This window comes from Leptinotarsa decemlineata, unplaced genomic scaffold, assembly GCF_025532065.1.
Source record: "Leptinotarsa decemlineata unplaced genomic scaffold, Ldec_3_MD MMD2_tig00004067_RagTag_RagTag, whole genome shotgun sequence".
In the NCBI taxonomy this organism is placed as follows: Eukaryota; Metazoa; Arthropoda; class Insecta; order Coleoptera; family Chrysomelidae; genus Leptinotarsa; species Leptinotarsa decemlineata.
The window spans coordinates 1,513,050-1,540,808 of record NW_027412602.1 but is presented as its reverse complement, the minus strand read 5'-3'; the positions used below and the strand labels follow the sequence as shown (position 1 = coordinate 1,540,808).

The 27,759-nt window shown below is 32.2% G+C and overlaps 4 protein-coding genes across 6 annotated transcripts in view; 3 read left to right on the top strand and 1 right to left on the bottom strand.

Annotated features, from left to right (window-relative positions):
• Nubp2 (NUBP iron-sulfur cluster assembly factor 2) overlaps nt 1-27,759 on the bottom strand; it is a 51,057-nt gene that overhangs the window by 21,369 nt on the left and 1,929 nt on the right. The window contains exons 1-2 of one of the 3 annotated variants that reach the window (XM_023157660.2): nt 869-1,384; nt 726-814 (exon numbers count right to left, since the gene is read on the bottom strand). In XM_023157660.2, coding sequence (XP_023013428.2) covers nt 726-814; nt 869-979 — 200 coding nt within the window. In that variant the 5' untranslated portion in view covers nt 980-1,384. Of the gene's footprint in view, nt 1-725; nt 815-868; nt 1,385-27,759 lie in introns of those variants that run through there. The other 2 variants (XM_074178567.1, XM_074178568.1) reach the window with 2 other exon arrangements.
• On the top strand, nt 9,934-13,395 carry LOC141483754 (protein FAM200B-like). Its single transcript, XM_074178561.1, has 3 exons — nt 9,934-10,509; nt 10,601-11,227; nt 11,313-13,395. The coding sequence occupies exons 2-3, from the start codon at nt 10,602-10,604 to the stop codon at nt 12,859-12,861; spliced, it is 2,175 nt and encodes a 724-aa protein (XP_074034662.1). The 5' UTR covers nt 9,934-10,509; nt 10,601; the 3' UTR covers nt 12,862-13,395.
• On the top strand, nt 18,930-21,452 carry LOC141483755 (uncharacterized). Its single transcript, XM_074178562.1, has 3 exons — nt 18,930-19,404; nt 19,471-21,007; nt 21,074-21,452. Exons 1-3 carry the CDS (start codon nt 19,191-19,193, stop codon nt 21,342-21,344), a joined length of 2,022 nt encoding a protein of 673 aa, XP_074034663.1. The 5' UTR covers nt 18,930-19,190; the 3' UTR covers nt 21,345-21,452.
• Nucleotides 23,496-26,688, top strand: LOC141483756 (uncharacterized). The gene is made up of 2 exons (XM_074178565.1): nt 23,496-23,851; nt 25,645-26,688. The coding sequence occupies exons 1-2, from the start codon at nt 23,556-23,558 to the stop codon at nt 26,516-26,518; spliced, it is 1,170 nt and encodes a 389-aa protein (XP_074034666.1). The 5' UTR covers nt 23,496-23,555; the 3' UTR covers nt 26,519-26,688.

Sequence of the window (27,759 nt, the reverse complement as noted above, 5' to 3'; positions counted from 1 at the left end):
AAGCGTCAAAAGTGTATTCCGTAGGCATAACATATTTTTTGATATGCAAGAATAATTTTATGGATATGTAGCATTTGGAAGAAAAAAAACTGTCTTTCAAGTATTAAGAGATTTTTGTCACACCAGTTCTTCACTTTCATTAGATCCAGAGATATTTAGCCAGGAATGTTGTTTATATATTATAAAAACAGGTTGGGACCGGAACTGACCCTTGAGAACACCTGTCTTTGCATCATTTAATTTTGATCTTGTAGTTTTCACAAACTGTCTCAAGATATGACTTGAACCATTCAGAAGCTGAGATGTCAAATCTATATATATGAATCAATGCAATATTCTTAAGTATAAATCAATACCAAGAACTCATTTTATTGATTGAGGAATTAAATTATTCAATAACTTTTGTGAAAACTGTGAATGGAATTTTTTTCTGAAATTAGTGAATTCACATAGAACTCTTTTTTAGACATGATGTGTGACGTAAATGTATTGAAATGATGTAATATATGGTAACTCCAGTCTTGAGTTGCAAATTTTTAGTAGGAAGAAGTCGAACTACTATTAGAAACGTATGACACTTACACACACATATTGAAACAATATATAATATTATATCAATGCTCTTGCACGAATGTTCCCACTGAACATTAATGATTCAACTGCTTACAATTCATTACAACCTGAGATTTAAGACTGTTAGAATAATCCAGCAATACTGTTCTTACCCTCCATCTGCCTGATGTACATCTTTACCTTCTAATTGCAACAAATAAGGTATACTTGGTCCACACAAATCTATATCCAATAAACCAACCTGTAATGAAAAATTGCATATATATTATATTTTGTGGATGAACTATTCATATACCTTATATCCTTCTTCTTTAAATGTTAAAGCCAATTGAGTACTGACAGTAGATTTACCAACTCCGCCTTTTCCGGATAATACCAATATAACATTTTTAACCGTTTCCAACATTTTTAGTTTTATCAATTAATAAATAAAACTCAAATCAGTAAATGTGAAAATATAATCTCTACCTACTTCAAATCTGGATATCTGACACCTGTCAAAAAATAATAAACATAGGTGTGTTCTGGCGCTCATGTATTCAAAACGGTATTTGTTCATCTGTGATTCAAGCGTTGAAACGATAACGTCACATCAACTATGATTTGAAACCATGGACAATGGAATACTTGAGGGAATACTAATATGTCCATGTTTGAAACATATTCATGATGATTCAAAACTAAGATGTATGGTGTACTGTTTGGAACCTTTGGTGTAGTAATGAATATTACTGGAGTTTTGTCCCAACACTAAATCCAAATGATCATCTTCAAGAGGAAGATAAAACTGAAGATGATCATTTGGTGATCGAAACACGTGTCGAGGTGTTAAAAATAACGATTTGGTGTTGGGAAAAAAAACTCCAGTAATATTCAAAACTAAGATGTTTAAAAACCCTAGTGCAGCTACTTACACGTGCAAAAGTTTGGGACAAAATGAGGGATTCTGGCTACTTGATTAGGAGAGATCAGCATCGTTTCAGATGGGGCAAGCGGTCTTTATAGTAAACTGTGATTATAGACCACACAGGGTGTATTTGAATTTATATTTAATTCCAAATACCACATTCATTTTTTATACTGCTGTGCTTTTAGGATAACTTAAGTAATGAGTTAATAAATTTTTTGTGTTTAAAGTATTACTGACGAATTGTCATCAGTATTAAAAAATCGAAATATAAGTGTCTATGTTCTGGTGAATTGTTCGGTGAAATGACAACCCAAGCAAAGTTTTGATGAAATTTCGTGATTCGTGGTGCAGCTCTCGACGTGTGAACATCGGACTGACGAACAGGTGTGCTACTAATTTTTTGGGGAACTTTTTCTTGCTAACCTTTTCTTTCAAATATTGACAAATTGAAATTAATATTGAGTAGATTTGCAAAGCATAAAAAGTGTTGATAATTTTTTTTTTGAGAGAAAATTTACAAAAATAAAATCTTGGGCAAATAAGTACTGTAAACATGTTAGAAGAGGAGGGGGAGGATATATCCTCCCCCAAAAAAAAACCACATATACATACTGATGACATCGAAAGCAATGATAGTGTTGATGCGGAGGTACAGAGTATCTTGGAATCGAAACCGGGAAACTCTGAAAGCCAAAGCAGTTCACGTTTTTTTGATAGGGGATATACGGAAAATTTATCAGTAAATTCACAAACAAATAATGAAATGGAGGAAGAAGAACAATCAACTAATGAAATAATATTATATAATGAAATGGATAAGGGGCCATATACAATTATTGTAGAGTCAACTTTGGAACACAGAAATCTCAGACGTTTTTCTCATTTAGAAATCGCCAAAGATGTATGTGATTTAAAATTGGGAAATATAATAAAAATAAAAATAAAAGGTAATAATAAAATAGGCATAGACTATAAAGATAGGGAAAGTGCTAATAGCATGATAAATAATGAACAACTTAAGAACAAGGGATATAAAGCTTACATCCCGTATAGCCATGTAACATGTAAAGCCATAATAAAGGAAATTTCAATTTTATTTACAGAAAATGAAATTAAAGAAATGATAAAAAGTCCTTATAAAGTAATACAGGTTAAAAGAATGAATAGGAGAGTTATAATAAATGAAAAACCAACATATGTACCAGCTTCTACGGTATTAGTTATCTTTAAAGGAACAATAATTCCTAGATATGTAGATATTTGTTATATGACATACGTTACAACTCCTTACATACCACCAGTCACTCAATGCTATAATTGCCTTCTCTATGGACACATAAAAAAACTGCAGAGGTAAAAGGAAGTGTTTTTCTTGCACAGAACAACACAAAGACGATGAGGAATACAAAAATTGTACAATAAGTAAATGTTTATTTTGTAAAAGTTACGAACACAAATCAAATAATAGAGCATGTGCAGAATATGAAAGACAAAAAAATATCAGAGAAAAAATGACTTTCGAAAACATTTCCTTCTATGAAGCAGTGAAACACTTTCCAAAAGACAAACCAACATACACCCAAAACTCACGTGAATTTCCAACACTACAAAAACAATATACAATCAACAACCAAATCACAGTAGAACAACGTAGGGAGGTATACAATACAAACAATGGTAGTCAAAAAAGAACATATGCACAAAGTACAGGTAAAGGGAGAAATGTGGAAAGAAATGATAAAATTAGAGGAACAGGGTATAATAGGCAAGAGATAAATAATATACTTATAAATCCAAATGGAAGAGTTCATCAACCAGATAACGGAACGGTTTTTAATTACATGGAAAATCAAAGACAAACAAATACAGGAGCAATTCCAAAAAACCCATTAAGGCATAGAGACAGCAAAGTAGGAGAAAATATCGAAAAAAATGACAGATTAAATTTTGCAGAAGTAGACACAGAAGAAAAAATTATTATTAAAACTTTTTATGAAAATTTTATTAAGTTACCGAGCAATACCATTACAAAAATAATAGATTTAGTTCAAACATATGATAGAAACAAAAAACATCAAGTCAGGGGGATCCTAAAAACTTGAAAATTATACAGTGGAATATAAGGAGTATCAATGCTATAGTCTATTTCAAAAGAGTGTAGAGTAATAAATCATGAAGTGTCATAAAATTTGCCTGAATTTCGTTGTCGTCCATGGGCGTAGGCAAATCTTAGGATTATTAAACTTAATAATTAAAGTAAATTAAAAATTACAGACATAGATAATAATAAAAGGCCATTTTTGGGAAGTAATTTGGTCTAAAACTAAGTACCTACATGTATTTAGGTAAGTAAAATTTCTTAAAAAAAGATTAAGATTAATTTTAGTGGTTCTTGTAAACTTATTTAATATGCAATTTGGGTTCATATACTTGAGCATGATTTCTCAAAAAAGGGTTAACACTTAGTTCCGAGGTGCCATGTCATTATAATAATCCCTTTTTGACCCTGCCCACCAATCATGCAATACCTATTAAACCCAGGTAATTAAGAAAAAGGGTTTAAATATATTGTAATGGTGTCTTAAACATTCGAGTTATAATAGTAATTGTTACTACACCAATTAAACGTACAGTGATATTGTGATATAGAAATAGTGAAAAAGTTATAAAATGGGGACATTTACTCCAAAGAAAAGAAGTGTAAAAAATTCTCCGCTGTTTGCGAAAAAGTTATAATTTTAAATGTATATGATTGCATAAAACACGATCACCCTAGTTTGTCTGTGCAAGAAAGTGTTGAGCGATGTGCCCGAATGACTGGAATTGGACAGTCCACGATTTTTAAATTATTGCGAGAAAGAAAGATATCAGGCCAGGTAAGTCCATGCAAGAGAAAATCAGGAAGACCAATAAAAATCTTAGATGAAGACACCAAATGTGACTTTCGAAGAAAAGATCATTCGTTTTATTTTAAAAAGGAAATACCCACTCTTGAAAAAATATTTATCGAGATAAGCCAAGATAACGATATTCCTTTGATATCCAGAAAACTTTTATGGAAAACTTTAAAAAGTATGAATTTTGCCTGGGAAAAGCACAATCGAAAGGCACTATTACTGGAAAGTGATGAAATTGTTTGCTGGAGACGAAAATATTTGACAACTATAAAGCAGTACCGCAGAGAGCAAAAGAAAATTTTTTATCTTGATGAGACGTGGATAAACGAAGGTTATATAGTCAAAAAAATGTGGCAAGATAAAAATATAACAAGTTCTCGCCAAGCTTTCATAGAAGGCCTTTCGACGGGTATTAAAGTGCCTTCGGGAAAAGGGAAGAGGCTTATAATTGCTCACATTGGAAGCGAAGACGGATTTTTAAAAGAAGGTTTGTTAAGCTTTGAGTCGTGCCGGACGGGAGATTATCATGAGGACATGAATTCGGATGTCTTCGAAGACTACTTCGGGGAAATGTTAAAATTTCTTTCAGCTGATTCGGTCGTGGTTATGGATAATGCAAGCTACCATTCAAGGCGCTTAGAGAAGGTACCAACTTCAGCTTGGAGAAAGCAAGAAATTATTAACTGGCTGTCAAATAAAGGTATTCAGTTTGAGACGAATTCAGTAAAGAAGGAACTACTAGCCATAGTAAAACAACATAAATCTCGTTTCATGAAATATGCCGTAGAAGATGTAGCAGAAAAGTATAAAGTAACTGTGCTGCGCCTACCGCCATATCATTGCGAATTAAATCCTATAGAACTTATATGGGCACAAGTTAAAGGATATGTTGCAAGGCACAATACCACATTTAAAATGAAAGATGTCAAGGTATTGTTTGATCAAGCCATTATGGAAATCACATCAGAAAACTGGCAAAAAGCAATCCAGCATGTTTTAAAAGAGGAAGATAAAATGTGGGAACTGGACAACTTGGTCGATCAGGTGGTTGACCCTATAATTATAACACCAGGGGATGATGACAGTTCTTCGGATGAAGACTATACTGATGTAGAATAATTTAATTGAATTGTAAATATACTGTAGCGGGATAAGCAATCTGGACAGAGACCAGTGTATCAGTGACAGTGACACTTTTGCTTAGGTTAGGGTTTAGAATTAAGGGTAGTCTGAATAATTATTTTCTCGGAAGGTTCTCGAAAATTGTACCTAGTAATCTCTAGAACATTCAATTAGGGTATAAATAGAGTGTTGTTAAACGTTAAGGGAAGTTCACAGTTTTAGTATTGTTCAAGTGTCAAATTGTAATAACGTATCCAGTAAAGTTCTTGTCGTTTTTGTGAATAAATTGATTTAAAGTCCCCACAAGTGTTTCAATACGTAAAGTTCGTTCGTGTGTGTTTGTGAGTATTTCCCGATTTCGGTTCGTATATATTTTATTGTTACATTTTATATTTTTTTAATAACACTGTTCTGCTGTATTAAATTTTTATTTCCTTTAATATAATTTTTATGAATGCATATTCTTTTGGCAATTATCCCACTAGCGCGCCTCTGGCTCAGTATTTATCCGTCGATAACAATGGACAAATCCCTTAAAACAGGGTGATACCTACCTGCTCTTTATGAAACGACATAATTTTGCAATGCGGACTAGGGAAGTGACAGAATTTATTGACGGATCACCCTGTAGCGCTTTTGAATACTTAATGAGATTTTATTACTCTACACTCTTTTGAAATAGACTATAACTATCACTACTTAATCAACATTATTCAAGAATATAATCCACAAGTAATATTGTTAAATGAAACATGGCTCAAACAATCTCAAACAATAAAAATTATAACATTATCAGACAAGACAGAGATGACGGCTATGGTGGTATAGCCACAATCGTCCGTAAAGACATAATATATAACCTCATACAGGCAAATTTCGGCAATAATCCGGAAGAGTGCCAAAATATAATCATAAATATAGGGAATATTAACATAATAAACATAGATAATCCACCAAATAACCAATTACAAGTAAATACATATGAAAGGATATTAAATCACTTAAAAGAAAACATTATCTGGATGGGCGATTTTAACGCACATCACCCACTATGGGGAAGTAGGAATACAAATCATAACGGAAATACCCTGAATACAATAATAGACGACTTTAACATGATCGTCCTAAATAATGGGAAGAGTACAAGATTAGCAAAACCAAACGAAAATAATAACCCCTTAGACTTATGTTTAGTTTCGCATACAATAGCAATTAAATGCAATTGGGAGACGAGTGAAGACTGCGACCATTTTCCAACTATTTGTAACTATAAGAATAATATAAATAATGATTACGTTATTGATAGGGGGGAAAACGAGTCTTCTCCAAAGCCAACTGGGGAAAATACGAACTAATACTAGAACAAACAAAAAACATAACAAACGTGAGTTATGATGAATTAATACAACATATGAATGAAGCAGCGGATATGTCGATTTCTAAACAGTATCAGAAAAACATTAAAGGTTCAAAATCACCCTGGTGGGATGACGAATGCCAACAAATTAATATTAAAAAAAAAAAAAAAAATACATTCAAATCAAATCCAACTATAGAAAATTTCATAGAAGCAAAACAAATTATAGCAAAAGCAAAAAGATTTTTTAGGAAAAAGAAAAAAAATAGCTTCCAAATTTTCTGTTCAACACTAAATAGAGAGTCAAACATTTCATACGTGTGGAATATGATAAGAGGGTTTTCAGACAAAAAGCTAAAAAGAGCGGACAAAAACAACCTACCAGATAAAACAATAGCAATTCAAATGCTTGACAGATATTCGATATGCGATATGGAGCCTGAATTTAAATTAATAAATAATCAACACACACTCAAACCATTCACATTTGTAGAATTAGAAAAAGCTTTGAAATGCAAAAAAATTACAGCACCTGGAGTTGACGGTATATCATACAGCATGTTTATGTATCTGCCAAGAAATTTGAAATTGATGCTACTAACAATATATAATAAAATATTACAAGGAAACCAGTTACCAGAAACATGGAAAGATTATTTATTGATAGGAATTAAAAAAATAAATATTGATATAGAAAACGTAAATAGTTATAGACCGATAGTATTGGCTAATTGCGGGCTTAAGATATTAGAAAAAATAATCAGAAACCGGGTGGAATGGGAAATCGAACACAATCAAATATTAACTAGATATCAAATGGGATTCCGTAAAGGATTAGGGACAATGGACTGCATTAGTTATCTAATTTCATACGTACAAATGGCATTTAACCTCAATGATAATGTAATAGCAGTTTTCTTAGATATAAAGGGAGCATATGACAACGTCAACATTCATAAACTATACAATTACATGATAAAATACGGAATAGATAATAACATAGCTAAAGTAATATTCAGAATTCTAAATAATAGACAAAACTATATTATAGATAAACAAGAAAATAAACACGGTCCACAAATAAATACAAAAGGAATACCACAAGGATCCCCAATCAGTCCCATACTATTTAACATATATATAAAATCACTTTTCGATATAATACCTAAACATGCCAAACTTATAGCGTATGCAGACGACCTAGTGGTAATATGTAAAGGGAAAAATATAATAGATGTCAGAGACGAAATAAACATAAATGAAATAAACACATGGATGAAAGAGCATGACTTCCAAACAATATTGTTTAAACGAGGGAGAGCATGCATAGAACAGTTAGATATAAAAATAGGGCAGTCTCAAATTAAAATATCAAGTGATGTTAAATATTTAGGAACAATAATAACACATAATCTAAAATGGGATAAACACATAGAAAACATAATAAATAAGGCAAAAAAGGGAATAAACGTAATCAAAAGTTTTTGTAGAACATGGTGGGGGGCGGACCCAGTAACAATGAAAATGGCGTACAATGGCCTAGTGAGAACACATTTAGAATATGGGGCTATACTTTTCAACCCATGCACAAAAAAAACCTAAATAAACTAGAACAAACGTATATACAAGGTCTTCGGATTATACTAGGATGTATGAAATCTACACATAGAAACGTTATATTTGCGGAAGCGGGAGTAATAAATCTAGAACATAGAAGGAAATGGTTAGCACATAAGTATGTAATAAAACGTATGGATTTTAAGCCACCTATTATATATATTTTGGAAATACTAACTATCATGGAAGGGAAACAAAACAACTATTGGAAACCCCACCAAACACCATATCTGATAGAGGCATATAAACAATGTAAAATATTTAAAAATAGCATATATACAAATGAAATAATACCAAATTTTAGTTTTGAGTATGATACCTATATACAAGAAGTAGAGACAATAGATACAAAACTTAAAAAAAAATGATATAAATACAAAAAATGATTTTCTAAAATTTGCAGAAGAATATGAAGATGAATATAATTTCATTTATACAGATGCTTCCAAACAAAATAACAGGGTGGGAATGGGAATATACATACCAATAATTGACTACTCTTTTTCAGCAAGATTAAACGATTATACAAACATATGTGACGCAGAAATCATTGCAATAAATGAGGGTATGCGAATTTGTATTCAAAAAAACTCACACAAAAATATAATATTAACAGATTCTAAAAGTGCAATAGACAGAATAAAAAATATGGATTCAACAGCAAACAATGATTTTATTACATTAAACATAAAAGATAAAATAAGAACAAATACAAATAATAATAAAACATTTAAAATAGCCTGGATACCAGGTCATCAACAAATAGAAGGTAAAGAAAAAGTTGATAAGTTAGCAAAAATTGGTAACCACCTTAATATTCCGCTGGATATTAAAATAGATAAAAAAAACTTTATACCCCACATAAAACAAATCACAAAGTACATCATTTTACACCCAATGGAAACACGAAATTCAAAACAAAGGTAAAATGTATTTTAGGGTCCAACCTGACTATCCAACAAAACCATGGTACACAAAAACACCAAATATGGACAGAAGACACATAACAAGTATCATTAGAATGAGAACAGGACACTGCAGTTGTAAACAACATTTATATCGCATAGGGGTCAGTGATAGTCCAAACTGTGAATGCGGACAAATAGAGACAATAAATCATATCTTTTTAGAATGCCCAATCAACAGTATCCCCGGACAAGATTTATATCAAAAATGTATTAACAACGGAATCAAAGCACCGTTCGATATGTTTACAGTACTTAGGAATTTAAATTTAAAAATTATTAAGGACATAACACAATTTATGCTACACAATCAAATTAAAGTATAAAAGAAAGAAAAGGTAATTGTATCGTTTAAAGACAAACCCTTGTATCATTCACCCTTGTATGTGTCTTTCGTCTAAATTTCTATCTGTGATATGTGAAAATACTAACAAAGCTACACCGACTACAACAGACAAAAGACAAAGCAAAAAGTAATAAAGAGAGCAAAACAGCGTTCGGAACCGTACGATAATTATCGTACACATACGATAATTTTGTGCCTACGTACGATGTACGATAGCATATTATTATCGTACGCAGATTGTACGATAATTTCTATCATGATGAAAAATTTGAGAATTTATATTATTTCACTCATGCGTTGATAGTCTAAATCGCACTAGCATGATTTTATTTTGTCCAATAAAATCTTGGGAAAATACCGGGAAATACAAGTTCTCTATTCCTATTGGTCCTTACGATCCGCTCTACTAAGTTTCACCACTGTCGATACTGTAACTTTATCCAGCGCCTGCTGTACACGCTTTCTTATTGGTTAGTATAGCATCTACCAATGCGAACAAGAGAATATAAGTTCGATATTTCGATATTTCGATTATGTTCACACTTCATATGTATCGTATATTTTGTATAGAAAAGTTGGCAGTTATTTCGTTATATTATTATGATTATATGTCTGTATTCACTCTGACAAACGGAATTATTCAAATTAAGTGAAGAAAGAAGTAATTTTCTAAAGCAGCAAAATTTTGATTACACACTCGGAGTGATTGTTATCAATGGCAAGTAGGTATATTTATCAAATACATTTTTTCAGTGGCTGTATATTTTCTGTAACTTACTAACCTATTAATTATTTTTTATCTGTGCAATGAAGAATGAGTCCTAAATGCAAAGTAAATAGTACGAGCAGTCAACTGACTGAATCAGACTCGGATATCACACCTCCCAGAAAAATAACCAAGATCAACAAACATCGCCAGCAAAAATTCAGAGACGCCTGGCTTAAAAATGATGATTACAAGGAATGGCTTAGTAAAGTGCCTGACGACCAGTACAAAGCTAAATGCCGTACATGCAATGTAATAATGAATGCAGAGTTGACTGTGATAAAAAATCACATGACATCGAAAACTCATCTTCGAAAGCCTTTAGCATCTCAACAGTCAATTTCTACTTTTATAAAAAAAACTGACGAAATCAGCACGAAAGCCAAAGCAACTCAAGCACTTGAATTAAAGTTATGTGGTTTTCTAGCCGAACATAATATATCCTTCACCACTTTAGATCATTTGACAACACTATTGAAAAGTTCTGTGCCAGACTCTGAAATTGTTAAGAACATGCAGATGAAATCGACGAAAGGAACTGCGATAATAAAAAATGTCATTGCTGAGGCCGAAAAAGAACATCTGCAAAAAAAATTGCAGATCAATCGGTTCAGTGTTTTAATTGACGAATCAACTGATATTGGGGGCATACAAACGATGTGCATCATTGTGAGGTAAAAAATAATAATCATATTTCACTGCTTTTACGGATAATAATTATCTATTATGTGTTTTTATATTTTAAATTTTGTAAAACAGGTTTTTTGACGCTGAAGAGGGTCGAGTGGTCAGCAAGTTTTGGGATCTCTGTCAAATTTTCGAGCAAGATTCGGAGGTGGAGAGTGCTACGGCAGAATATTTGTTCGGACTAGTAATGAAGTCCTTTGAAGATTACGAGATTCCATTAGAGAACATCATTGGATTCGCGTCGGATGGAGCCAGTACAATGATGGGAAAAGATAACTCGGTAGCTTCAAGATTTCTCGAAAAATGCCCTGGCATTTACATTTTCAAGTGTATATGCCACTCATTGCATCTTTGTGCCAGCAATGCATGTAAAAAATTACCAAGAAGTTGTGAAGATCTGGCTCGTAATGTCTATGGTGAATTTAAAAACAGCGCTAAACGACAGCACTTGTTCAAAAAGTTCCAAACATTTTTAGACATTGATGTTCACAAAATTCTCCGCCCAGCACAAACGCGTTGGTTATCTTTAAAAGCGGTCGTTTCGAGGATAATTGAACAGTGGCCTGCACTCGAATTATACTTTAGAGACCAAATGCTAACTATTCGATTAAAATCTGTTGAACAGATTGTCCAGGCTCTCAACAATCCGATCATCAAACTATTTTATCTTTTTCTGGACTTTATACTACCTAAATTTACTAAACTAAATGAACTCTTTCAGTCATCGTCGGTAGTTGTTACAAGCCTCCATGATAAAATGTGTAAAAGCTATCAAGAAATTTTAGAAACGTACATGTCCAGAGATTATATTTATCGAACCGATTTAAGTGAACTAGACCCATGCAATGAGTCGCATCGTTTACGTCCGGAAAATATGTACTTCGGAGTTGAAGTCAGAAAAATGCTAGATCAGGTCGAAATTCGCAATAATGAAAAATTAAAATCAGATTTCGCTACGACTTGTACCGATTTTCTAATTGAAGGTTGTAAAGAAATTAAAAAGCGCTTTGATTTTTCAGATCCTGTTTTAAAATTAGTCTCGTATCTGAATCCGTCAAAAGCAATGTTGAGAAAGACCAGAGATATTGTCCCCAGTTTGCTGCCCTTGATGAAGGCTTTGCCTCGTATTGCATCAAGTGATCAACATCAAATAATCGATGACGAGTGGCGTCAATTACCGTCTTTCGAGCTCCCGGCAGGTATTGATGTAAATGATCCGGTCGATATTTTTTGGGCAAAGCTGTTGGAATGTGAAGAAGGAGATCAAGGAATGACTTTTAAAAACCTTTCAAAATTTGTGCTCGAAACAATTTCACTTCCACACTCGAATGCTGACAGTGAACGCATATTCAGCAAAATTAACTTGATTAAAACTAAGGCTCGCAATAAAATGACAATTTCGACGGTAAACGGCGTGCTATTAGCTAAACAACGAGTTAGAGGTAAAGAAAACGATTGCACAACGTATGATCCATCACAGAGTGAATACAGTCGGATGAACAAAGCGTTACTATACAAAAAAAAAATTACTACAGAAAGCACTGCTAAAACGGTTCAAGATTTATATAGTGACGCGGATGTAGAGGAATTTAATAATATTTTAATGCCAAACGATTTCTAAGTGATAAAACAAATAATTAATCTTTATGAATACCTTAATTATATTAAATTATTTCTTAAAAACTATATTAAAATATAAAAATTATATTTTCTGTTTTTATGAATATAAGTGTATATTGATATATAAAAGAAATTCTTTCATTTTTTATTTCACTACCCATTCATATCCATTTCTTCTTTATAAATACAAAATTTTGGCGTGTTTCATACCCAACTTGCATGGGAACAGTGAAATTTTGTCTGAGTGAATTTTAAGCTTGGCGCGTTTATTGAACTTAAAGTGGAAAGGGAATCAGTTCAGGTCTGTACCACGTGTAAAACATTTGGGTTTCAGTGTTCTGTTGATTTGACAGCGGTGGTTTAAAAAAGATAAACTATCGAGTACTTGCATGCATATCAATATTACAATTTATATGATTTATTTATCTATAAGAGACAGTATCCTAAAAAATACGATAATTTCGATCCATGTACGATAATTTTACGCCCCTGAGTACGATAGTCAGTCCACTTCAAGTTGCTAACGCTGCACAAGAAATGTTTGCAGATGTTATTATGTATTTGACACTGGCTGTTTATCGGAACGAATTCCGCAAAAAAGGTGGTAAGTATAAAGATTATATACTTGAATACATGTTTTTTGGTATGGTATTGGCATGGAAAAACTTTTTTATCCAGCTACAGAGGTCTCGAAATCCATGTTTTCAGAAAAATTTCGTTTTCTTTTGGACATAAGCAAGTGTGATAGCAATATTTTATTTATATCACAACTCATGGAACTAGAATATATTTCCTTCAAGAATCTGATGAAGGTTCCTTAATTTTTTTTTATTTATTTCAATAAAAGCGAATCAACAGCGTGCGAGATCCACAGTAAAAATTTTTGATTTTCGACTTATTGATACTGGAAATTAGTCATTCCAATATAAGTAAAATAATTACCTACTAATTTGAAAAATCAGTTGAATATGTCTATACTCTTTAATTTTCACGCAATTTACATACATGTAATACAGGTCAATCATCATGAATGTGAGAAATAATAATAACTTCCTCATTTTCCCAAAATATATTTGCAAACTTCACAATAAAGTCAAATATATAGGTATGATAGGAAAAAATTACACGAGATAATGAATGTATAACTATATGTTATATATAAATGCAGTGTGTCACAAGAAGTATGCAACAAATTAAAAGCTATTTTACTCTGAATGTCACAAAAAAAGTTATTTGTGATAGAAGTTGGTGCATCGCAAGAAACTCTGTGACGGGTGGATGGGGAAAGTTGTGTTGAGTCCTTGGTTTGTGCATTAAACATCATTCTTTTCAAAAAGTCATTCAGAAGTCTGTCTATTTTTGGAAACACAGAAAAAAATCATTCGGAATATTTTAAAGTTGAAAAAATCAAAAGCAATTATCTCTTATATACTGTTATGAATTCATGAAACAACCAATATTTTAATAACTACGGAACAAAGGAATATTAATTGAACATGATTTGAATAATGAGGTGATGACATACCAATGATATTAAAAAAAATTATAAAACAATTCAATTAGGACATGCCTGATATAGATTACAAAAAAATATTCCCAGCGAATTCTTTGTCGAACTTTTTGATTACCTGTTAAGAGACCCTTTTGATAAGCACCAACTTTTAACTGAATTTTTTTCAATTAATAATAAAAAAGTGTTCTCTTTGATGCATAAAATTTAGAACAAGTGGTTTATATATGAAGAACAACTTAATGAGGAGAAACACAGCTATTTTCTAATAGATATTCATCTACTCATAGTGACTATGGACGTATGTATATCACACCTAGCATTTCTACTCATGAATCAGGACAGATTTTCTTATACATATATATCTTGTTACATACATAAAATCATTCAAGAGAAATAGCACTACATCCCCACCTTGAACTCCTCATGTAAGCCTTTGGTTTCTGCAAATAACTTGAGAGAAATTACAAGACAAAACTTAATAATTTACAATGGATGTAAGATGGTCAATTACCTTCCATTGAACATCAGATGTATTGAATAACTTCTTTGGTTCGGAAATAATGTGAACTATTTATTGTCTGTAAAAGTATATTATTCTGATTTGTAAGATTTCTGTAATTATGGTTATTGAAATTTACAATTCTAGCATAAATTGAACAAAGTTTAATTCAAATATCTTCCATTATTATTATTTTAATTTGATTTCATTGAGTCATAATTTTTGCTATGATTTCATGTGCAGGTCATCACTGATAGACTAATTTGACACTTGACCTCCCCATGCCATTTAAAATCTTGAAAAAGTTGAAGTGCCTCACCCAGCCATCTATCGAGCAATCAAAATGTGTTTTATTTCAAAAAATAGTATCAGTGAAAGCCCCCCAACGTTTTTTCATGCTTCTGTGTCAAACCGTTCAAAAGTTAAGTTAGTTTTTTATCAAACTGAGGTGAAATGGTATTTAATCCCCTTACCAGTGGTAAATTAACTTTCAGTTTTCTTGTGATGGGATTTCTTTTAAATTCAGTTTTCCATGAAAAGTAAAATACTGTAATGTTCAGAGAATACCATGGTTAAATTTCTGCAGACTGTAAGCCTAAAGAAACACCTTCTGAGGCAGTGAATTCCAAAGCTTTGCTGTTTATTGTTAGAACGTGACCTTGGAAAGAGATGTGATGAAAATGGTTTATTTTCTTTTAGAATACAAATACAAAATGTCTTTTGATATATTTTTATTGCTTACTACAACCTTTTTCATTAAGTGTGTAAAAGAGTTCTTTTTTTCAAAGGATGTGACCATCAATTATGATATAGGTAGTTTTTTGAAAATATTCAGTTACATTTAAAAAAACCCATACAGCTGATGAAAATATCACATCTCAACAGATATTTTCAGATTTTTCAAAATATGACTTACAGAAAAATTGTATTTTTTAAAAATAGCACTTTGGTGTTGGGATAAACTCTGATATATTCATTATTATACACCAGGATATTATGGAATTCCACAAATACCCGGCATTTGGGTATTATTAATAGGCAATAATTTCAGAAGATTACTAAGAGATACATTTCAATAAAGATTAGTTTCAATACAATTTACCCTCTTTGAAAAAATATTTATATTTATTTTCGAGGGCTCTTTGGCACAGCAGATACTCAATCTACAGATCAGTGTCTATCTTGACAATAATTCTTCCTTGTGATGTTCACAAACCACAAGATTTTTGGGAGAAAAGTTTGACAATTTGCTTAAAGTTACTGAAAGGCAATTTCTTGTAAGTTCCCTCTAAAAAACACCTGATATTGTAGTTTCATCATCGTGAAGAAAGCTAATAAATTTTTCTGATGGAAATGTTAAAAATCCCCTGCTCTTGTTTCTTATGAGGGAATTGATCATTTCATTTCCCTTCCCCAATATTGGGGAAGAGAAATGAAATGATCCACATTATCCACATTTGGTGGTTCTTTTGATTTTTCTGCGACATATCCACAGAAATAAGCAAAAGCTTCATCAATATCTGAGAACCCCTTTTCAATTTCGGAGATATTTTCTTCTATTTCAATATCGAATATAAATTTTTGCTTTTTTCTTTCAGATCTCCAATATGAAAAAGGGATTTCATCATTTCTTCTCCACTAACATAACTTCCCCTGGACAGTTCTATCAGAGAATAGAGGGACATCGGGCGGAATATTTGTCCAACTTGAATTGACTGCAGCTCTGATCATCCCAAAAAAGTGCTGAAAATGAAAACAACAAAGTTGATTGGAATTGTTTTGGATATATGAACATTATCACCTCTAATCTGAATGTCGTCAAGTATTTGAAACCAAGATTGGATAGAACTTTGTTAAGTCTAGTGTACATGAAATATTTGCGCAAAACCCTTCATAAGTAGAATCTGACAAAAAGAACTTTTCAAGATAACATTGTTTTCTTAAGTCCAAATATATCAAAAATGAATCTAGATCCTGGAATGCATTAAGTTAAAATTTATACTTGTACTTTATCAGGTTTTTTTAATATCAATCAGATCAGATAAAATATCTCATGAGCTAATGTTTATAGCCCAAGAGATCTAAATTATATTGTTATAGTTGAGTTGATATTGGCTTTCTGAATGTCAGATATATAGGGTGTTTCAAAATTCGAGACAAATATTTCTAGGGTGTATTCCTAGATTGAAAATATGAATGAATTTCCCATAAACAAAACAAAAGCGAAAAAAACGTAAATTTTGAATTCAAAAGGATGAATGAGGGTTGCCTGCAAGATTTATGGACAAAAGTGCCTTATTTCTTCCAAAAAAATCTATCTTGTTAGCAATGAAAAAACCTGAAATGTTTACTCCTTGCCTGTTTTGAATTAGCTGTTTTCCAGAAAAGTGACGCTAAATGAAAGGAGAATATAAAAGTAACAAACTAAAATACTAAGTGGCCTCATGACTTTTTATTTGTGATGAATAATAAAATCATTTATAAAAAAATGGAAATCAAAAGATTACTTCGTCAATGCAACTGAATATGACTGTCTCAGTTGCAGGATGAGTTCATACATTCAATTCGCTTTTAGAAATATTTCATTCAGATTTCAGAATCCAAGTTACACTAAATCATTAATTTATCTATTCAAAATTATATCTGGTATAATTGATTAACCAGAAATTCACTCCCTTATAACTTTCAACTTTCCACAGAGGTCCATTAGACAAATGAAGCTATTTATTACACTATATCACTTAACCAACTATGTGTATCATTTTCCTATATCTAAAATATTCAGACTTGAAAATAACTACTCTGATAAAATCAATTTCTTCTGTGATAATGAAAATATTTTTAAGAATCTCACTCTTTGCTCATGTAAATTTTGTTCATTACTTTTATTGTCCTTCATTATACACACATAAATGTGTCTATAATAATTATAAGTGGTACAGTACAAGCTTTCTTTGTTATATAATTCATTGTAAACAAAAATTGGGGTTCACCTATATACAAATGAATAAATTGAGAACCCTGTAAATAAAAAAGGACAAAAAAACTAAAATGGTATTGGTTGAAATTGGTTTTTCCATTAACCAGCTATCGTTTCTCTACGAACGGCAGCCCTCAGAAGTCGAAACTTGTGCGAACAGGAATTAACAAAGTCTTACCTGTTAACGTGCATGTATACCTACATATAGCTCTTGTTTGATAGTAACTTTTCTATTAATTTTCTTTTTAATTCTTACTGGCATTTCATTGTAACGGTATCACAAGAAATATTCTAAAATATACAGCTAAGTGAAAAATTAATAATGAATATACTTACTTTCCGATTTAGTGGAGTAATTTCGAGACTCTATCGTTTCGTTTTTTTTTTTTGGCGTAGAACCAGATCAGACATGGCAGGTTTTGTTAAGCATGTCATAAGGAATACGAAATCGTATTTTACGACATTTTTTAGTGGTCTAGAACTTTTTTAACAGAAAAAAACTGAAAAAAAAAATGATTTCAGATAAAATCTGTTATTTTTTGTTTTCACCGTCATAACTTCAGAATTAATGAAGCTATCGGGGTGATTTTTTTTGTCGATTGAAGTAAATACAATAGCGCTTCTAACAGTACCGATGGACTCTACAAATTTTTTTTCTTTCATTTTATAAAAATCATGAAATCATGGAATTCAAAATATATGTATCATTATTTGCACCAATCGATAAACTTTTTTATTTGAGGAAATTTTTATATACATATAGCGAACCAAATGAAGCACACATATGGTAGAAGTTTTTGAATTGATTAGTTTTCCCCCAATATGTATAGTTTGGCAACAGTGATTTTTTTAATAGCGCGCTCCCTCGCGCGCTCCACATACACATCGGCACGCGCCAAAGGAGACATGTAAGACGAGGCTGAATTAGTTCGAAATTTGCGGCATTCAGCACAGTATCTATGCTGCGGGCGTAAAAAATAGAAATATTATTTTCACTGAGACAATGAAGTGTGTTATTTGTGAAAAATATGTGAAAAATATATATTCTTCCAACCGGTGAGTTGGAAGAATTTCAACTATTGGATGATGATCACGACAAAATTGTAACAGAATTCGTGAACTTTGGTTGTGGTTCATCAAAAACTTTCAAGTATTGGTACTTTTATTTGGAAACAATTGATTTACTTTGGTGCTGAACGGAATGGGGATTTTGAAAGTCATCTGGCAGCCGTCTATGATGTTTTACCCTATTTATCAGCTGCAGGAAGAAATTTATATTCAAAATGGCTTCCGGTATATTTAGCTGATATAGAAAATCTAAAGCAGCAAATTCCAGACATGTACAATTTTTTGGCACATGGCAATTTTGTTGTGAAGAAAACCCATGATAGACAATTCAATTGCGTTGCTTCAGATATGGCTCTGGAACAATCTATAAACCGAGAATGTAAAAGTCGATCAGGTATTATTGGATTTTCGCGAAAACCTTCTGCCCTACTTCGTTGGATGGTTACCAGACACACTCTAGGAGAATATTCTCAGAACTTCATGAGTACGTATATCTTTTGTAATATTTGGTAGTTAGTCAGATTCTGAAATGATTTTTGTATTATTTTAGAAGCGATGTCCGGAAGCAAATTCACTCAAAGAATGGAAGGAAATTCATTACAGAAAATAAACGAAAACAATGTACTAGTCATGATTAACACTATTGAACGTGATTGGTGCAACCCATTCAACGTTAACGATGTTCCTTCATCTTTAATAAACATTTGTACGGGAAAGGAGGTGAATTCTGATATCGAACTGAGCCTAAGCAACTTCATTGATAAAGCTGAGAATAATAAAGAAGTATTTTGGAATGAGATCGATCACATAAATTTCTGGAAACCTAGGTCAAGGAATAAAATTTTGACATTCAGAGAGGGAAATGTTAAGGAGAAGATTGAAAAAGGAAAAGTGATCATTGGTTCGGAATTAATGTTTAGAAGAATATTGTGTGCAGCACAGGTCAATGAAATCGATATGAATACGATACTATCACACGAGCTGACAATAGTACCAACATCCTTATTTCATGACGATGGCTCCATGAGGAAGACAACTAAATCTGATTTAATTAAAAAAATTGAAGACGAGTCTAAAGCAATCGTTGACTGTCCAATTGCACAATCGCTGCTGATAGATGGAATGGTAACCATTCAAGAACTCAATGAAAAGGAATTTATAACTTTCAACGATTTAGGTAGAATTTTCTTAAAAGCTGTAATTAATGCAGGACGCAGATGTCAAGCACTTCGAACAACGGTAGTTTTTGACACCTACAATGAAAAATCTATGAAAACGGGTGAACGTTTGAGACGCGGAGATTCTAATGTTCCACATTTCAACGTAATTGGTAGTCGAAAAATACAAAAATATCGAAATTTTTTGAAATCTTATAAAAACAAACAATCTCTTTTGATTTTTTTGACGGAATATATGACACAAAATGCTGCTGAGTACTTGAATGAAAATGAAATATTAGTGATAGCTGGCGGATTTGAAATATCGGAAAAAGTTGTTTCATTATATAAGTATCATTCAGAAATAAACAAAACTCTATTCAGCAAACATGAAGAGGCAGATACCAGAATAATTTTACATGCATTATATGAAACTAAATTCAGTAAACAAATATTGGTGAAATCAGTTGATACAGATGTACTCATTTTACTAATTCACTTTTTTTGTTCTGACTCTGAATTGAAAGAGACTAATTTATTTATGCAACTTGGACATGGTAATAACAAACGATATTTGTCAATTGAAAAAATAGTACAAAGTTTAGGATCTACAATTTGTTCTTGTCTCTTGGCACTTCATTGTTTTACCGGTTGTGACACCACTATTAGTTTTTTCAAAGTTGGAAAGAAATCTGCGTTTGACGTTCTGCAAAAAAATATTGTCGATCTCAAGAAATTATCACAACTACCTTTGTTGTCTCACGACGAAGCTTTAGAAATCGTTACAAGGTTGGTTCTCCTGTTATACAAAAATAAAGATAAAAAAATCCAGAAATTAAACGACCTGCGAATTAAACTAGCAACGACAACAAACAAACCATCAGCAGAGCTTTCTCCAACTGAAGGCGCCTTTTACCAGCACTTCTTAAGGTGAGCGAATTGGAATGCCATGCAATGAGACAATAATAATATATCAATTGGTCATTTGAATTACAGGTGTATGTATCAACTTAGAATATGGTACAGCAGCAACACTGAAACACCATTCATGGATACTGATGGTTCAGGATGGACTTTAACTGATGACGCTTGGATCCCAATATTTTCAAGCGATAAACCAATTTCTGATTTTGTGAGACAGTCACTGAGTATTTATTGTTCAGATAAAAATTGTGATACCCGAAAATGTGGTTGTTTCAAAGAAGGCCTTAAATGTTGTCACGAGTGTAAATGTCGTTTTTGTAGATTAAATGTAGATGTAGATTAAAGATTTTGAGGAGGATAGTGGAAATGATGATGAATTCGAACACTTTTGATGTAGATTACCAATACTTATATATTTTGGTTAACAGAGAAATAAAAACTGTTCTGTACATATATATATATATATATATATATATATATATATATATATATATATATATATATATATATATATATATATATATATATATATTATGTTTTTGGTCCCAATCAAAATTGTTCAATAACCAAACTGAAGGATGGTACTTAGTTTGAAACGATGATTGATAAAGAATTACCACTAGCATTGTACAATAACTTGAAACGAAAACAATAGAAGGTAATAAATAACATCCCATCAGAGTCCTACTTCTTATCACATATAAACGGATCAGCTGTAGTCGGCGGCAGGCATTGAAATGGAAAACGAGAGAGTCGGGCGCCCGCGAATGCATTTTTAGCCCGTTTTGAAAAAATCATTGTCTAGATACATAAGTATATAGATGAAAAATTGTTTTTCCAAAAACTTCCTTCATCCTTTGGCTTCATTTTGTTCGCATATTATATGCACAAATTTTGAAAAATAAAAAAGTTTATCGATTGCTATAAATTACATTCACAAAAATATGAAAATTAAATTTTCTATCAGTACAACAAATTTAATTGAAATATTTTATAATCATGATGTACATCGTTAGAAGCGCTTTTGTATCCTCTTCAATTTAAAGAAAAAATCAGGTTGATAGCACGATTACTTTGAGAGATATAGCGGTGGAGACGGAAAAAAACATGTTTTACGTAAAAATCCATTTTTATGAGTTTTTTTGAAATTTAAAAGTTCCCGACCACTAAAAAATGTCGTAAAAAGTGATTTCGTATGCAGTACCACCTACTTGAAGAAATGGACTAAGTCTGGTCTGGTTCTACGCCAGTTTTTTTTATCTCACGAACTAAGCGACTTAGCTCTCGAAATTTACTCCACTAATTGTTATTAAAATTAGGTATACATTTCCCTCATGCAGCATATCCTTTAATTTTGTAATAATGACACTCTAGTAGCAGAAGGTGGATTTGAAAGGGTGAAGGAATATTCAAAATATGAAATGTGTTTTTGGTGTAGGCTGATACAAACATAGTTTATCATTGGTGAATTGACAGTAATTATAAAATGTTTCATTTACCTTTGGCACTGAATATGGATGATTACTCGAATTTTTACACTGTCCACACAAAATACACAATTGTCCCATTTTACAAAAAGTAACCCTATATACTAGATATATATAAAATCAGTCCTTATTACTACTGGAAAATATAACAAAAATTTCAATTTCAAAACACGAAAAGTTGAAAATACTTTTTGACAATGACAGATAATAATTAATGAACCTTTTTCCTGAAGTACGAAAAATCACTCACTAGCAGCCCTAGTAGTTCGGAATTTCGGAAGGGAACTGTAGTAAATGAAATTAAAAATAATTATGAATTTCAGATTTATTTCCGAGTGAAATATGAATCAAATATAGATAGTAATGAAATAAAATTAATTGAATCAAGTAAATGAACATGATTTAATATTAAGATTATATCTCATTTTAATCAATGGTAATTAACTATGAAAAAATTACTATTCATTTCATGTTTAGAGCTACATATGAATATTTATTTATTTTTTGCATTGTTAAATCTACTCTACTTACATCTAACCTCATTAATATGAGTTTTTATAAATGGTTTAAAAAACACGTTTTCTTCCGGATATCTATTATCCGCTGTACAATTCGCAAACAGCTTTGTTGGCAAGATACTAGCACAAAATAATTTTTTATATCAGATTTATATCTTTAAATAATAAATTAATATTACGTAAATAACACTGTTATACATGTGAATAGTTTATGTTTGTCCCTACTACTAGTACTGCCTCTCGTGATACATTCGCTATACTATTCTCAGGAAAAAGGCTCATGCGGAGACTCGAACAATTCAGAATAGCGCCATCTAGGAAAACTCTGGTAAGTATCATTGAATGCAACAGGTGGTGCCTGCAAAAAGTTCTAAACAAAATCTAATCGCTGACGCACCAGGGTTTCTAGGCATCTTATTCAAAACTAGGGTGACGGCCTGATAGATGGTGCGAACGTCGAAGCGGGGGGCGAGGCGACCATTTGCGTGGCACCGTTTGCAGGCCATGGATAGTCACGTTCGGCGTCGCGACCAGTAGTTCGACAGCAAAATGTCTTTATCAAAATTATCTCGATATTGCTTAGAAAGTAATAGTTTTTTGGTTCAAGACCTAATATTTGGAAGAGATTGTGGAGTACATGATTTGAATAAGAATCGGGGTATAGATGGAGAATTCCACAAGAAGTACAATAAATACAGATTATATCCAGGAAAATTTTTTGAGTATACCAGAATGAGTATTGAAACCTTCGATTATATTCTTATGAATATTCAATCAGAACTGGAGAAAAAAGTTAATGCAAAAAGAATTTTAAGTGCCGCTGAAAAGTTGTTTTTGACATTAAGGTATGTACATATCCATCTATATTAATCTACTCACATTACTTATTCATCTATATACCTATGTATAAGAAAGGTAATATTCAATTAGCTGATTATATTTTGGATAATTACTTATAGTATCAACCAGTATGAACAACTTTTCCCAAGAAAGTAATGGTCGCAAACGGATTTTTTTATAACTAAATCTATTTCGAACTATATTTGCCCAAAATATTATCAGCTTATTAAATGTTACTCTCTATATTAATATTTCATGAAATAAAAACACTTTCAGATAATTATGTTAGGTATTTGTTGCAAAAATATAAATTATATGACAGTAATTTTTTGTACAACTAAAACAAAAAACAACTTCTAACTTGTATATTACTGGATTTTTTTCCCAACACGAAATCGTTATTTTTAACACCTCGGCACGTGTTTCGATCACCAAGTGATCATCTTCAAAGAGGAAGATTAAAACTAGAAACTAATGCGAGCTAACCCTATTTATGCTATATAGGTATCCCATTCAGGTAAACCATCCAGGCGTACCACCCATACAAGTATACCAACTTAAATTAATTTTACAATTTTGCCTTATCTATTATTTCACAATATATGTTTATATGAAACAATTTTCAGCTATATAAAAATTAATTTCACAATATTGCCTATCCAAATTTAGTTTTGCAATGTGTCCTTATGTAGTAATCAGTAAACTCAACAACATTATTTTATTTTAAGAAGCTATATAGTATGCTCATTGGTATAGGTCCGTCATCGTTATTCATAATATTAGGCATCTAATTGCCTGTTGTTGTTAACTTGTCTAAATAATCTTAATGAATTGAAGTCTATGGAATGGTTTTGTTGCAACTGCTGATTTTTCAGGACTTCCATATTTTAAGTGTGCTATATGTTCCTTTGAAGATGATCACTTGGTGATCACCAAAGGTTCCAAACAGTGCATCATAAGTTCTAACTTGTAATTGACAGTAGAATGAATAATGAATTTCTAACTTTTTAATCAGTCTTTTTTGTTCTTTTCAATCACTATGAATTATAATAATCAGAGTCTTTTCGATGTTACTTATATGTAGGTATTCTATTCGTTATTAAAGTTATTATGGTTTGGTTGAGTAGAGTAACCGTAGCGCCCATAATGTTCTCCGTACATCGTGACATTTATTTCGTCTAAAAGAGACTGGTTTATTTTATTTCTTAACCTTATTTTTTAGATAGTTTTTCCATTTCCGGCAAAATACTCATTAAAAAATGGTAGTATCTGATTTTTTTTCACTGTCAACTGGTATATTTTTAGACATATCGTTTTTTTAAAGTTTTAGTTTTTTCTCAATCTCTAAATATTGTGCCCGAATATCTTATATATTTTTTCGCCTTTTTTAATTTTGGGAATTAGAAGTAGAGAGTTCAATGGGTGAAGATGCACGAGAAGGTGACCTTACTTCAATGGATATATCATCATTGTCTTCGTTATCGATTATTACACTGTCTCCTTCATCTAAATTTGATTCGGCAGCTAAAGGCATGTATTCATCTTTCAAAAATACTAATAGCGTTAAGTATTTCCAGGATGGTTCATAATTTGAAAGCGAATCACCCGACTGGGGTTTAGGTATTTTTTTCAACTCTTTACTATATGTTTCTCTCAGGTTCTTACATTTCTTTTTGAGATCAACGACAAAAAAAATGGTTTGCTCAAATTATAATATTTACGTTAGGGTACTAATAAACAGAAATAATGAAGCTAGTAAATGTGTAGGAACATGAAGAATAAATATTTTATGTTTCAGATTTCTATCCGTTGGGATAACTTTTAAATCTCTGGCTCAGTCATACTCTCTAGGCCGAAGCACCGTCGCCAAAACGATATATCAAACTTTAAAGGCCATTTGGAAAAAGTTGGTTTTTCAGCATATGTCACCAAAATTAACAAGTGAAGATTTAAGGAAAATTTCAGACGAGTTTTTCTCTAGATGGCAATTTCCTAATTGCGTAGGAGCCATAGATGGTAAACATTTTCGCATTCAGAAGCCACCACGAAGCCATCACGGTAGCCAATATTATAATTATAAAAATGTTTTTTCATTGGTCTTACAAGCAGTTTCTGATGCTGATTATAAATTTTCTGTAATTGAGATTGGTGGAAAAGTAAGACAAAGTGACGGAACATTTAATTTTTCAAAATGTAATGAATTGCTTACTAACAATCGATTTAATATGCCACCGCCAAAGATATTGCCTGGGTCAAAGATTTTGCTGCCACACGTCCTAGTTGGCGACGAAGCCTATCCACTGAAAACGTACCTTATGCGACCCTTTCCATCGAGCAATTTAGATGATTCGAGAAGAATTTTTAATGAAAGATTGTCAAGAGCTCGAGTGACAATTGAGTGTGCTTATGGTATTATGACTAATAAGTGGCGAGTTTTCCTCAAAGCAATCGAAACAGACACCAAACATGCAAAGCTAATTATCAAAGTTGGATGTCTACTACATAATATTGTAAGAGAAAAAGATGGAAACACTGATCCCGATTTTAGACTTTACATGCATTCTAGATCTACATCTAATCAAGTTATGACGTCTCGACGGAACAATAGAGCTACGTTACATGCTGTAGGCATAAGAAATCAATTTAAAGACTACTTTGTAAACTATTTGTGATGATTTATACCATAAATGTTACTGTGGTTGACGTCACGTTAGCTAGCGCAACGTAGCTGGCGCTGACGCAAGATAGTTGTGTTATTATTTAAAAGTACCTATCCAAGTAAATATATAAAGTTGAAGTGACGAGTTAAGTGTGATATTATTGATTAATTATTTGTACTTAAATGAATAAAAAAATACTACCTTCCTTCAGAATCTGGACATTTTATTTTTATTTATGCTGTGGATGGCCAGACTTCCTAATAGCTGGTCTAGCTAGTATTTCAGCAATAAAAATCGGTGTTCATTTTTCGCGGCGAAAACAACTAAACTCGTTTGATCACTGCACTATTTGCCGCGACTACCGCTCAACTCGGTGACTCACGCTCACGCCGTACTGATTCAAGCCTTTGTTTTGCTCGCCCGCCGCGCCGCAAGTTGCCCACGCGGTTCGCTTGGTACACTTCGCCGGTCGCCGTTGCACATGGCTTCATAAGTACATTGCTATACGTTTATTTCAATCGCTGGACGCTTCGCCGTTTGCATCACGCGAATATTCGCATCGATGAATGTCCCGTGGCCAGACTGTAAGGATGGTTTTGAAACGGAATTGTAGGTTACGTTACGTCAGTTTTGGGTATAACTATTTTGCAGGTCAGCAAATTGTTCTCAGGGTACATTGCTCTCATAATCTTGTAGGAGGACAGAAATTTTGCAGGTCGGATCTCCCAGACATGAATCTCGACCAGGTCAATCATTTTCGACAAAAAAAATTCCAACCCCCACCCTTTGAGTATGGAAAAATTACACATTCCTCAATAAATTGAAAATAAATCTTGCAGATCGGATCTCCCAGACATGAATCTCGACCAGGTCAATCATTTTCGACAAAAAAATTCCAACCCCCACTTTTTGAGTATGGAAAAATTCCACAGTCCTCATTAAATTGAAAATGAACCTTGCAGGTCGGCAGAAATTCTTGCAGGTCGAGTCTGCCAGACATAAATCTCGAACAGGTCAATCATTTTCGACAGAAAAATTTTCCAACTCCCACCCAAAAGTTTCACAATTCTTAAACAATTGGAAATACATTTTGCAAAAAATTTTTATACTCCATTATAATTATGTTATCTGTACGAAAAGGAACAACAAAACAGTGTTGGTGTAAAGCATGTGCAAAATGTGCGAAATGTGAATTATGGGCGAAAAAATGTGGCAGGAGTGACCGAGGCTTTACATCTATTGATGATGTTACC